The sequence below is a fragment of the Macaca nemestrina genome, chromosome 12, assembly GCF_043159975.1.
Source record: "Macaca nemestrina isolate mMacNem1 chromosome 12, mMacNem.hap1, whole genome shotgun sequence".
Taxonomy (NCBI): Eukaryota; Metazoa; Chordata; class Mammalia; order Primates; family Cercopithecidae; genus Macaca; species Macaca nemestrina.
The window spans coordinates 4,529,990-4,543,668 of NC_092136.1; the positions used below are offsets into that span (position 1 = coordinate 4,529,990).

Sequence of the window (13,679 nt, forward strand, 5' to 3'; positions counted from 1 at the left end):
GCCTCCCAAGTAGTTGGGATTATAGGCACCCACCACCATGCCCAGCTAATTTTTCATATTTTTAGTAGAGAGGGGGTTTCAATATGTTGGCCAGGCTGGTCTGGAATTCCTGACCTCAGGTGATCCACCCGCCTCAGCCTCCCAAAGTGCTGGGATTACAAGTGTGAGCCACCATATTGGACCACTCCTTTACTTTCTTAATAAACTTGCTTTTGCTTTAGACTGTGAACTCACCCTGAATTCTTTCTTGTGTGAGATCCAAAGACCCTCTCCTGGGGTGTGGATCAAGACCCCTTTCTGGTAACACTTTAGCATCTTCAACAGAGAAAAGAACAGAGCCTCGGTCTGGGACTGTTGTGGAGTTACAGAGAGAGCCGGTGCAGCGCCCTTAGCCTGGACTGGCACAGAGGCAGTCCTCAGCGCAGCTCCCAAAGTGAAGGAGGTGTATTTTTGTGGAGACAGACGGGGAAACTCCTCTAGGCGAGAGAAAAACTTGGAGGTAATCCAGTGAGGAATAAGCCAGGCACACGTTCAGCACACACGCCAGCCGGAGCCAGTTAGTAATGCCCGTGGAGTAGGGCCTAGAGTCAGATATTTGGGGCTCAAGACGGAGATTTCTCAAATAACTTAAAACAGAAGTACCATTTAACTCAGCAATGCCATTACTGGATATATGCCCAAAGAAATATCAATTGTTCTACCATAAAGACACATGTATGCATATGTTTCTTGTAGCATTATTTATGAGAGCAAAGACATGGAGTCGACGAAGATGCCCATCAATGGTTAACTGGGTAGAGAATATTTGGTCCAGGCTGGGCATGGTGGCTCACACCTGTAATCCCAGCACTTTGGGAGGCTGAGGCGGGCAGATCACCTGAGGTTAGGAGTTTGAGACCAGCCTGGCCAACATGGTGAAATCCCGTCTCTTCTAAAAATACAAAAATTAGCTGGGTGTGGCGGTGGGCGGCTGTAAGCCCAGCTATTAGGGATGCCGAAGCAGAAGAATTGATTGAACATGGGAGGCAAAGGTTGCAGTGAGCTGAGATTGTGCCACTGCGCTCCAGCCTGGACAACAAGAGCGAAACACTGTCTCTACTAAAAATAGAAAAAATAGCTGGACGTGGTGGTGGGTGCCTGTAATGTCAGCTTCTTGGGAGGCTGAGGCAGGAGAATCACTTGAACATGGGAGGCAGAGTTTGCAGTGAGCCAAGATCATGCCACCGTACTCCAGCCTGGGCAACAGGCACTCTGTCTCAAAAAAAAACTAAAAAAGGATATGTGGTCTGTATACATCATGGAACACTATACAGTCATAAAAGGAAGGCCTTTGCAGCAACAAGGATGGAGCTAGAGACCATTGTCCTAAGCGGACTAAACTAATGCAGGAACAGAAAACCAAATGCCATGTGTTCTCACCTTTAAGTAGGAGCTAAATGTTGAGTACACAGGGACACCAAGCAGGTGACAGGAGACACCGGGGCCTACTTGAGGGTGGAGGTTGGGAGGAAGGTGAAGATGGAAAAACTATCTGCAGGGTTCTGTGCTGATTATCTGGGTGACAAAATAACCTGTGCACCGAACCAATGGCACGCAATTTACCCATGTAACAGATCTGCGCATGTAACCTCCGAGCCTAAAATAAAAGTTGGAAAGGAAACAAACAAACAAAAAACTGTAACTAAAAAAAAGCTATGAAAAGTATTTGGGACTCAGAAATCAGAATTCGGGGGTTCAAGCCCTGCTTAAGAGCTGGTGTAAGCTTGGGAAAGTCGCCCTAGTTTATTCATCCGCCAAATGGGGTAATAGAGCTATTTACCTCCTTCGGGGGAGTTAGTGAGTCAGGACGCAGAAGATGCTTATGGCAGTGCCTGGCACAAAATAAGGCTCACCCACCTTCAGCTGTGATTCTTTTCTTTTTCTTTCTTTCTTTTTTTTTTTGAGATGGGGTTTCACTCTTTTTGCCCAGGCTGGAGTGCAATGGCGTGATCTTGGCTTACTGCAACCTCCGCCTCCTCCTGGGTTCAAGTGACTCTCCTGCCTCAGTCTCCTGAGATTACAGGCGTGAGCTACTGTGTCTGGCCATTTTTTTTTTTTTGGATGGAGTTTCACTCTTGTTGCCCAGGCTGGAGTGCAGTGGCACAATCTCGGCTCACTGCAACCTCTGCCTCCCGGGTTCAAGTGATTCTCCTGCCTCAGACTCCCAAGTAGCTGGGACTACAGTTGCAGGCTGCCATGTCCCGCTAATTTTGTATTTTTAGTAGAGATGGGGTTTCACCATGTTGGCCACACTGGTCTTAAACTTCTGACCTCAGGTGATCCACCCGCCTTGGCCTCCTTAAGTGCTGGGATTACAGGCATGAGCCACCGCGCCTGGCCAGCTGGAGGCCACCAAGCACAAGGTGAGAGGTTAGGTTTCAGCTCAGTCTCCTAGGGCCCAAGGCTATGTTTTCAAATTTTCCAAAAGCAACAGCTCACTTTTAACAGCCAGCGCAACGTATCAACCGGCACCAGGCACAAGCCAGGCGTGGCCCTAAGAGCTTTGCATGCAGTGACTCCTTTCATGTTCCCAGCAACCCTGTGGGGCCGGACCGTGTCTCCATTCTACAGATGTGAACCTGGGACCCAGAGAGTAGAAGAAAGTTCTGAGGTCACAGGGCTGGCAGGTGACAGAGCTGAGATTTGAACCTGAGCCGGGCCCCAGAGCTGGCACTGTGAACCCCTTGACTGTATCTAACCATCCTACTACACAGCCAGGCCAGCCTCAGTAATCCAGTGAAGCCAAACCGTCAAGTGGGCGGCCAGGGCAGGCTGGGCCCTGCTGGGTGGATCTTCCCAGCCTGGAGCTGGGGTATTAGGAGGCTGGGGAGTCACAGCCTCCTGGGTCACAATCAGAGAGAGGGAGACAGGGAGGGATCTGACCAGTGCTGAGGTCTCTAGGAAGGCGAGGGAGGGAAGGAGCAGCAGACAGCAGTGACAGTGGGGGTGGGTGGGGAGGTGCTGGGGAGATAGTTCCTGATAGACATAGGGTCCAGGGAGGCAGGCAGGGGCAGGCAGGGGAGCGAGGACAGGCTCAGAGAGATGTGGCTTTGGTTCCTGGCTGTGCCAATGGAGCCTCAGTTTCCTCCTCTGTGAAATGGGGACAGGTTCTCCGCTGTTTGGATACAGTATGATAAACAGCTCTGGCACGTGTGCTTCAGCGGTGACAGACTGCTGCTGATCCTACATTTATAATTCTAAATTTACAATACAGTTTGATCCCCAAATTAAAAACCAGAGCTGGGCTATAGGCCTAGGAATCTTCCCACAAGCCACGTGGCATTGGATCACATATAGACATCACCTCCCAATGCTCTGCAGTAGCCCCAGCAAGAAGTCCTCCAAACTCAGCTTGAATGCTTCCCAGCACGGGGCGCTCACCCCTTCGCTGGCCAGCCCAGCTCAGCGTGTCTCACTGTTCATGGCTGGAACTCACTCCCTGCACTGAGCTACCGACCCACGGCTCCCATTCTCGGCCTCCCCTGGAAAATCGGACGCCTTTGTCCACGAAGAGAAACGACTGCATTTATCTCGAGGCTGTGCTGATTTCTATGCGTGTCTGTCCCCACCTGTGACTGGAGTCCCAGGAACTCAAGACCTGCCCCTCACACTGCTCTGCCCACACCTTGGTGTGGTGGAGATGAGCAAGTCCGAGGGCGGCTTCCAGGCAAGTGCAGGCACCTGACCTCACCAGGAAGGGCCTCTCCTGGCTCTCCCTGGGCCCTCACTTGCTCACAGGGGATGGCAGGCCCTGGCTGAGCCTTCGAACCGCAGCAGAGGAACTCTCGTCTTCCCCTAACAAACTCCAGGCAGAAGCCCCAAGTGTGAAATCGGCCAAAGGACTATGTTCATTTAACTCAGGACTGAGGCCAGGGTGAGGTGAGGGAGGCGCTGGGGCTACAGGGTCCTACGACACTCACTCTCAGGGTCACGGGCCCCTAAGACAAGATGCCAACTTCCATGCTGTACCCAGGCTTCCTTCCCTTGCACTTAAACCTCTTGATTGGTGCGGGACCCTGCAGAGGCCTATGGGACCCAGTTTGAGAACCACGGGGGACCGACAAGCCCAGAGCTGCTGCCACCTGGGAAGCAGGCCCAGGCCTAGAGCCTCCAGCAGGGTCAGCCAGCCCTGGACGCTCTATTCTCGGAGGGTCCACAGGCCCGGGGGCCACAGGGCTGCTAGCCAGCCCAATACATAAGGGACCAGACCCTTGTGGGTTTCTCCGCAAACAACCAGGGTGCTGAGCAATCTGCGCAGCCCACATCCTCTCAAAGGACGACCGTGCGGAAGGAACACCAAGAAGGAGGGAGGCCTGGGGGGAGGGGCTTGTTCTGTGGGTGCAGCACCCACGCCTGCCCAGTAGGCACTCCCACAGCTGACCTGGAAGGCGTGAGTGGGTGATGCCCTGGCACGCAGAAGAAGGAATTTGCAGTGACCAGAATGCCACGTAGTGCTTTGGGCTCCCAAAACAAGAACCGCAACAGGCGCTCATCACAGAGATCTCTTATCGCCCAGTGTGCTAAGCTCAAAACGGGATAATTACAGCCCACGATGGCTTCTTTCTTTTTTATTATACTTTAAGTTCTAGGGTACATGTGCACAACGTGCAGGTTTGTTATATACGTATGCATGTGCCATGTTGGTGTGCTGCACCCATCAACTCGTCAGCACCCATCAACTCGTCATTTACATCAGGATAACTCCCAATGGCATCCCTCCCCCCTCCCCCCTCCCCATAATAGGCCCCTGTGTGTGATGCTCCCCTTCCCGAGTCCAAGTGATCTCATTGTTCAATTCCCACCTATGAGTGAGAACATGCGGTATTTGGTTTTCTGTCCTTGCAATAGTTTGCTGAGAATGATGGTTTCCAGCTGCATCCATGTCCCTACAAAGGACACGAACTCATCTTTTTTTATGGCTGCATAGTATTCCATGGTGTATATGTGCCACATTTTCTTAATCCAGTCTGTCACTGATGGACATTTGGGTTGATTCCAAGTCTTTGCTATTGTGAATAGTGCCTCAATAAACATACGTGTGCATGTGTCTTTATAGCAACATGATTTATAATCCTTTGGGTATATACCCAGTAATGGGATGGCTGGGTCAAATGGTATTTCTAGTTCTAGATCCTTGAGGAATCACCATACTGTTTTCCACAATGGTTGAACCAGTTTACAATCCCATCAACAGTGTAAAAGTGTTCCTGTTTCTCCACATCCTCTTCTCCACATCCTCTCCAGCACCAGCTTTAAAGTTCATATGGAACCAAAAAAGACCCCGCATTGCCAAGACAATCCTAAGTCAAAAGAACAAACCTGGAGGCATCACGCTATCTGACTTCAAACTATACTACAAGGCTACAGTAACCAAAACAGCATGGTACTGGTACCAAAACAGAGATATAGACCAATGGAACAGAACAGAGCCTTCAGAAATAATACCACACATCTACAGCCATCTGATCTTTGACAAACCTGAGAAAAACAAGAAATGGGGAAAGGATTCCCTATTTAATAAATGGAGAAATAGGCTTCTTTCTTCATCTGGGCTCCTTCAGCCTCTCTGCTGCCTTCCCCTGGGAACCCACTCTTACTGGGCGTGTCCGTAACTGGAGAAGGAGAAAATGAAACACCACATCCTTCTTTGTCTGCGGAGGAGGGAGGCCCAGTTCCATGCACCCAGGAATTACTGGATGTGTGGAGAGTCCCACAAAAGTGGGTGCCTTTGGAGTCCGCTATAGAGAAGAACACCAGCCAGGGGCTCTCAGATGGCTGCACCCTCCCAGATCCTAAGGGGATGCTAGGGATGGGCAGAGCGTGGGGTGGAAGGACACGGTGGCTGCTCTCTCCAGGGCCCTTAAAATCCTATTATTCATGGTCAAGTGTGGGAGTTGTCTTGGTCAAGCCCGCCAGCGTCTCCTTAACTCATGGGAATAGCAGGAGAGCTGAAACAAAGTGTGGAGTCCTTTGGAATAATCGAAAGTCTCTCTTTTCCATCAGAGGCCCTTTCTTTGGAGAAGTGACTATAGGGAGTCTAGGGGCTGGATTTCTCCCAGGGATTTCAGCAGGGAAAGAGGAAATAGATGGATGAAATCAGGGGCCCCCAGGGCCAGGCAGGGAGGGTGCCATGAGGCTCCCAATCGCTTCTCTCGCACCTTCCCATGGGTACCCTTCCTGGAGTTAGGCCCTCACTATGGCACCCCTCTCTTAATCACTGCACGAGTTCCCTGTTAGACTTGCGGTCTCCGACTCAAGCATAAGACAGGAAAGCGTCTTTGACACAGCAGCCAACGGCACTGGGTTCAGATTCCTCCGAGCAAGCGCACTAAGCTCTTCTCAGCGAGTCCTTGCTGACCTCTCCGGAAGCTCTGACGCCCCTCCCACCTGCTCCCTGCACCTGGAACTCCTGCCACAGCCCTGCACCCTTCCCATGGGGCCTTCTCTTGAAACAGATGCTGCAGCTTTTAGAGCAGCAGATACATCAGGTTTGCTTCCTGTGGTTCCCCTGGGGCCCGGCACAGTGTGGGACACACACTTCACTCAGTACACACCGGCCGATGAGTACCTCCCATACACCAGGCGCGTGCACACCCTCATGTAGGCGGGACACACGCCCTCAGTACACATGGGCCGGTGAGTAATACACCAGGCGCGTGCAAAACTCTCATGTAGGTGGGACACGCACCCTCAGTACACATAGGCCGAAGAGTACCTCCTACACACCAGGCATGCACACCCTCATGTAGGTGGGACACGCACCCTCAGTACACACGGGCCCATGAGTACCTCCCACACACCAGGCGTGCACACCCTCATGTAGGCGGGACACACGCCCTCAGTACACACGGACCGAAGAGTACCTCCTACACACCAGGTGCGTGCACACTCTCATGTAGGTTTTCTTTGGTTCTCACATGCTCCAACGTTGTAAGACGGCAGTGACCACCTATCTAGAGTGAGCTACGTGTGAAGCCTCGGCTGAGAGTTCATGTCCGCCGCCTCTAATCCTCATGCAGCCCCATTCTGCAGACGAGGAAGCTGAGGTTCAGAGCAGTGAGGTGGGGACTGGCAGAGGGGGAGTCTGAGCCCCGGGGGGCTGTAGAAATGCACACGGGGCAGCAGGGCTGACCACAGAAGGTGGCACTGAACAGTCTCCTAGCGGCTTGGGGGCTCAGTGCTACAGGGGCACACTTATTTGTGGGTCTTGCTATGGGCCACCCGAAGTACGGTCTCAGTGGCCGCACAGGCCCAGGGGACTGAAATGAGGAAACAGAGCTGCTGGCCACCACGTGGAGGAAGCCCTCACGGGAGCCGGGCCCTTCCAGCTGGGCACACAGAGGGTGGGGGCTGCAGGGAGGTGCCTCGGGGCCAAGGACTCTGTGGAGGGAACTCTGCTAAGGACACGGAGCTGCCCAATAAGATTCCAGGGTGAGGAGGGGCTTGAGGGAGGTGGCCGTCCACACAGCATCTAAGTGGAGAAGCTCCAACTCCCACTCTTGCCAGCACCCATGCTCAGAGCTGGCTGCCTCTGTCCTGGGTCTCCGGAATGTGATGGGTGAGCAGAGGCAAGAGGACCCAGCCCAGCTGCCCAGGCTGGAGCAGGAGCTGCAGAGGGTGGGCCAGACCTCCCCTCCCTCACCTCTCCTGATACATCCCTTGGCTCTGCTGTGCACACCCACCCCCAAATCACACAGGCTGAGTCAAACCGAGTCCCAGCTGCAGGACGTCTGCACCAAGTGTGAGGATAACCACAGCCCGTCGGCTTCCTTAGCCTCCTCAGCCTCGTGGGGAATTCTCTTATGCACTGTTGGAGGGAACACCAGCCCTGAATGCAGCCTCCGGAGCAGGGGAGGAGGCTGCCGAGCTGTGTAGGGACGGGGCTCAGGGCTGGAGAGAACGGAGGAGCCATAAAGAGGAAGAGGGGAGCAGCACGCTGGACTTGGAGCCGGGTGCCGGCACTTCAGTCCCTCTCTGCCCAACTTGCTGGGTGCTTCTGTGCAGACCAGAGACCCAGCTCCGCCTTCATCCTCCCAACCTCCCCTAGGTTTCCGGCCTCCCCCGAGCAGCTGTCCCTTGGTCAGGAGGCTGCTGAGCTGGAATCACAGGCCTGACTTCGCGGTGCTCTCCACGGAGGATGCTGGCACGGCTTTGACAATGCCAGCCAATGCCCTGCTTAGTGATGGGGCACAGTACTGAATCCTAGGTCTGATCTCCAGGATCAGCACGCTGGCGGGTGAGGGCCGCACAGAGCCCCGCACCTGGCTGGCCTCCGTCCTCACAATTGCCTTTTCAGTCTGCGTTTGCCCCTTGCCTACCCATGGAGCACACAGGGCAGTGCCAAGCATGTGGAGCTGCAGGTGAGGTGGCGCTATTCCGGCCCCGGGAGCCTGCCCCAAGCAGGGATGTGAGGTGGGACCAAGAGACCCCTCTGTTCTACACCTGGTCTCTCTGCCACAAATGCTCCCTCCCCCACACCCATGTCAAGTCAGCTGAAGGGCCTCATACCTCTTCCAGAATTCCCTCCTGAATTCCCTTCTGTGCCGCCTCTGCCCCATCTCCTACAAGGTGGGAGCTCACAGGTAAGGATGGGGGCTTAACTGCCCGGCATGGGGCCAGGCTCAGCACAAGGCTGCCTACTGTGGGCATCTTGAAGCCCAGCTGGCACAGGCTGTGACATGGGGTTGCGGAGGACAGAACAGCCCTGCTTGCTCCCCCAAAACCTCTGTAGAAATGCATTCAGCCACCACTTCCCAACCTCCCGAGCCCCAAAAGCTGAAGATGGGTGTCGGGTAGGACTGGGGTTAGGGACCCCGAGTCCTCCCTCCTTACCTACACGAGTTCCGATTCCTGCCCTCTCAGGCTCCCAATCCTGGTCCTCCTTGCCAATGTGCCAACCACCTCATACAAATGTTGTATAATACCCAGCTGCCGCCAGGTGCTGGGCACGGTGCTTTCCCACGCCTGATCCCCTTGGATCCTGCCCCGGCCCCCTCCACGCAGGGATGACGCACTCCATTTTATAGACACATAGATGAGGTTCTGAGACATCAGAGGACTCATCAAGTAAGGGCACTGGGGTTAGGGAATCTTGCTGGAGGAGCCCAGTGCCTTAGATTTGGGTGGCAGTGCAGCCCAGTGGCAATCAGGAGCTGAGTGACCCCTGGCAATTCCCAACTCTTTTAGGCCTTTGCCTCCTTATCCGTAAATGGGTGCATGAAGCCTGCAGGGATGCTGCAGGCTCTAGTGAGAGATGGTGCCTCCGGGACCTGGCCCAGGTCAGCTTTCCTTCAGGGTGTGGTGCTCACCAGCAGCAGCAGGGATGGAGGCAGGACCCTCGGGCCTCCCTGCACTAAATCAGCTGCCCTTCCCAGGCCCACACACCTTGGTGTCAGGATTTCTCAGAGTAAAACGTCCCTGCTAGGCTTTTCCTAAGAGACTCTGGGCAGGGTCAGGAGAACCTGTGTGTCTCTCCCGATGCAGTGCGGACCCCAGTAACCTGAACATAAAACGGGGGTCATCTCCTATGTTTTTTCCTGACAACCCCTGCCTGAGGATGATTTCACCAAGACAGACAGAAGCAGCGTAGGTGCCACTCAGACTCACCACCGCCCAAAAACCCAGTGTGCTGGAGCTCTGCTTACCCCAGAGGGCCATGAAGACAGAGAAGAAGACGGTGGCGGGGTTGTCGAAGAGGTGGCTGGCGCGGGCCGTGGCGCAGGCTGAGCTCATCTTCCAGTAGCTGCAGGTCTTGTCGCAAAGCGGGCACATGGTGATATTTTGTCTCTGGTCACACATCTCCATGCTGCAAGAAAGAGGCAGCCCTGGAATCGCCTTGCCAGGCTGCGTGGATGAAGAGCCTCCTGGGTGGCGAGCTGGCCGGGGAGAAAGCGCTGGGCTCGAGCTGGGGGTTGGCGAGGGTCCCCCAGGTCCCTGCCGTGGTGGACATAGACCGGGTACTTAGCCATGCCCTGTCCCTCCTTGTCATCCAGGGCAGCTTCACAGGCGTGTGACCCATGCTGTTGCACCGGCCCTGAGCTCAGCAGGGCCTCATGCTTGGTTTAATGCTCCCCTGTCGCTGTCTTAAAACACACAATGGGCCGGGCGCGGTGGCTCACGCCTGTAATCCCAGCACTTTGGGAGGCCGAGGCGGGCGGATCACAAGGTCAGGAGATCGAGACCACGGTGAAACCCCGTCTCTACTAAAAATACAAAAAATTAGCCGGGCGCGGTGGCGGGCGCCTGTAGTCCCAGCTACTCAGGAGGCTGAGGCAGGAGAATGGCGGGAACCCAGGAGGCGGAGCTTGCAGTGAGCCGAGATCGCGCCACTGCACTCCAGCCTGGGCGACAGAGCGAGACTCCGTCTCAAAAAACAAAAAAACAAAAACAAAACAAAACAAAACAAAACACACAATGGGCCTGATGCTGTGGCTCACGCCTGTAACCCCAGTACTTTGGAAAGCCAAGACAGGCGGATCACCTGAGGTCAGGGGTTCAAGACCAGCCTGGCCAATATGGTGAAACCCCCGTCTCTACTAAAAATACAAAAATTAGCCGGGCATGGTGGCACGTGCCTGTAATCCCAGCTACTTGGGAGGCTGAGGCAGAAGAATCGCTTGAACCCTGGAGGCAGAGGTTGCAGTGAGCCGAGATCATGTCACTGCACTCCAGCCTGGGTAACAGAGCGAGACTCCATCTCAACACACACACACACACACACACACACACACAGCATACACACATACACACACACAAACACACATACACCATACACACACACACACACAGCATACACACATACACATACACACACACACACAGCATACACACACACAGCATACACACACACAGCATACACACATACACACACACAGCATACACACATACACATACACATACACACACACACACACACACAGCATACACACATACACACACACAAACACACATACACCATACACACACACACAGCATACACACATACACACACACACACAGCATACACACATACACACACACAAACACACATACACCATACACACACACACACACACAGCATACACACATACACATACACACACACACACAGCATACACACACACAGCATACACACACACAGCATACACACATACACACACACAAACACAGCATACACACATACACATACACATACACACATACACACATACACACACACACACAGCATACACACATACACATACACATACACACACAGCATACACACATACACACACACAAACACACATACACCATACACACACACACAGCATATACACATACACACACACAAACACACATACACCATATACACACACACACACAGCATACACACATACACATACACACACACAGCATACACACATACACACACACACACACAGCACACACACAGTATACACACATACACACACAGCATACACACATACACATACACATACACACAGCATACACACATACACATACACATACACACACACACACACACACACACAATGAATTTTGAACCAGGGACCTGTATTTTCCTCTTGTATGGGGCCCTGCAACCTCTGTTGCCGGCCCTGGAGGTGGACTCACCCAGGCCTGTTTTGTGGTAGATGGGCCCCGGAACATTCATCCCTGGGGTGACCCTGAGGCGGAAGCCTCTGCAGCCTGTCCTCCAGCCACTTCTAGGAGAGGCAGAGTCCCCAGCCTGCCCCCATCTAATCAGCAAGCCTTGTGCCATAGCAAATGCTAGCCAGGTCTTTACGTTATAAGGTCCTGGAAAACAGTGAGATGACGAGGGTCCTTGCTCTATCTCCATCCGCCTGGTGGGGCGGCTGCCTTGGACGTGGCCTGGGTGCTCTGGACACATGAGGTAGAGAAACAGGGACCCCAGGACTCCTCTCTGGGAGACCGGGGGCTGGGCCGGGAGGAATAGGTCCCCAGCTGCCTGGCGCAGCAGAGGCCCAGCCTGTAGGCTCACTCGGGAAGCAAGGGGGCCCTGGCAGGGACGATGGTCCTGCTCAGTGCAGGTTCTGCTTTGCTAAGCACAGGCAAGCCAGGGACCAGATCTCAACCACTGCGGCCAGGAGAAAGGATCTTTGTGATGCCCGAGACCCATCGCTGTGCACTGACTCACTCCCACTGATATTAGAAAATACCAATACTTCCAGCCTATCAGCGGTGCGAGCAGGAGCCTCATTATTGGCCGGCACAGATGTTCCACCTCGCCTGGACCAGCACTGGGGACCGTTGCAATCCCACAGCCCAGAGAGGGGAAGTAACTTGTTCAGGGCCACACGGCAGAGTGAGAATGGAATTCTGGTCTCTGTCTTCAAAGCCCGAGCACTGCACGGCTCTCCTCTACTGCTCAAGGGCCGTGGGGGGCTCCCTGCGGAAGATGGGTGGCCTGAACTGGGCCCTCAGTTGGCTACTCAAACCCTCTGTGACCCTGGCCAAGTCCTTCAGCCTCAGATTCAGTTTTTCTTTCTGGAAAATGAGGAGGGGTCAGAATAAGGTCCTTCCCTCTCTGGCCCGCTTTGAACTTTCTCCTTTCTGCTGCCTTGGACAAGGTTCTGGGCTCTAAACACACACCCTGGCTGGCTGGGCCAGAGGGTTATCTGGGAGGACGCTGAAGAGGGCGTTTGTTTTTTGACTTTCTGGATACACCGAACTTAGGCACAGAATCATGCCTGGTCCACAGCTGCTGGTACTTCATAAATGTCACCTGCAAGGCTCTGAGGGGCCTCCTCTGGGCCCAGCATCATGGGCATTCTGGTTCAATTCTCTTCCTTCAGGTACAGTCCCTAAACATTTATTAAAAAGTGGTGTAGGGTCAGGCACGGTGGCTCACACCTGTAATCCCAGCACTGGGAGGCCCAGGCGGGCAGATCACTCCAGGTCAGGAGTTTGAGATCAGCCTGGCCAACACGGTGAAACCCTGTCTCTACTAAAAATACAAGAAGTATCCGGGCGTGGTGGTGGGCGCCTGTAATCCCAGCTACTCGGGAGGCTGAGGCAGGAGAATCACTTGAACCTGGGAGGCGGAGGTTGCAGTGAGTTGAGATCGCACCACTGCACTCCAGCCTGGGTGACAGAGTGGTGTAGGTACTGCATGTTCCAGGCACAAAAGATGGGTACGTTAAGAATGATTCATTGAAGCCATGGCCATGGCCTGGAGCAGGGAGGAAGTGTGTGTGTGTGTGTGTGTGCGCGCGCGCGCACATGGCAGCAGGGGTTGGGTGGGGTGGGCAGGCGCACACAGGTGGTAGGAGAACCTGCACTCTGTGGTTAGCTAGCTCTGGGTTTGTATCTCAGCTCTTGCATTTTGTGGTCCGTGTGCCTTAGTTTTCCCGGCTGCAGAATGGGGTAGCTGATAGTGAAGAGAAGCTGTGTTAATAGGTTGTCAGGAGGATTAAACAACCAACAACCAGTACGAGTGTGGCCCTTGGAACAGTGCCTGGCACGCCTCAGCCATCATGTGGTCATCAATGCTGTTGTCATCGTCATGCAATAGCCAAGTGCCTTGCAGCAGCAGTGAGTTCTAAACCTAAGCCAGGAGCCGGCCTTTCGGGGTTTATCTTGTGCCCCTCCCTCAGCCTCCTCTCTTCTGAGGGCCTCTTGAGGGCAGAGGAAAGCAG

At 54.0% G+C, this 13,679-nt stretch overlaps 1 protein-coding gene across 10 annotated transcripts in view; it reads right to left on the minus strand.

The window, feature by feature from the left end:
• The window catches only part of LOC105469731 (anoctamin 1), a 218,809-nt gene that overhangs the window by 48,454 nt on the left and 156,676 nt on the right, over positions 1-13,679 (minus strand). For all 10 annotated transcript variants that reach the window (XM_071074119.1, XM_011721186.3, XM_071074118.1 and 7 more), the window contains one exon: positions 9,684-9,844. In XM_071074119.1, coding sequence (XP_070930220.1) covers positions 9,684-9,844 — 161 coding nt within the window. The remainder of the gene's footprint in view (positions 1-9,683; positions 9,845-13,679) is intronic.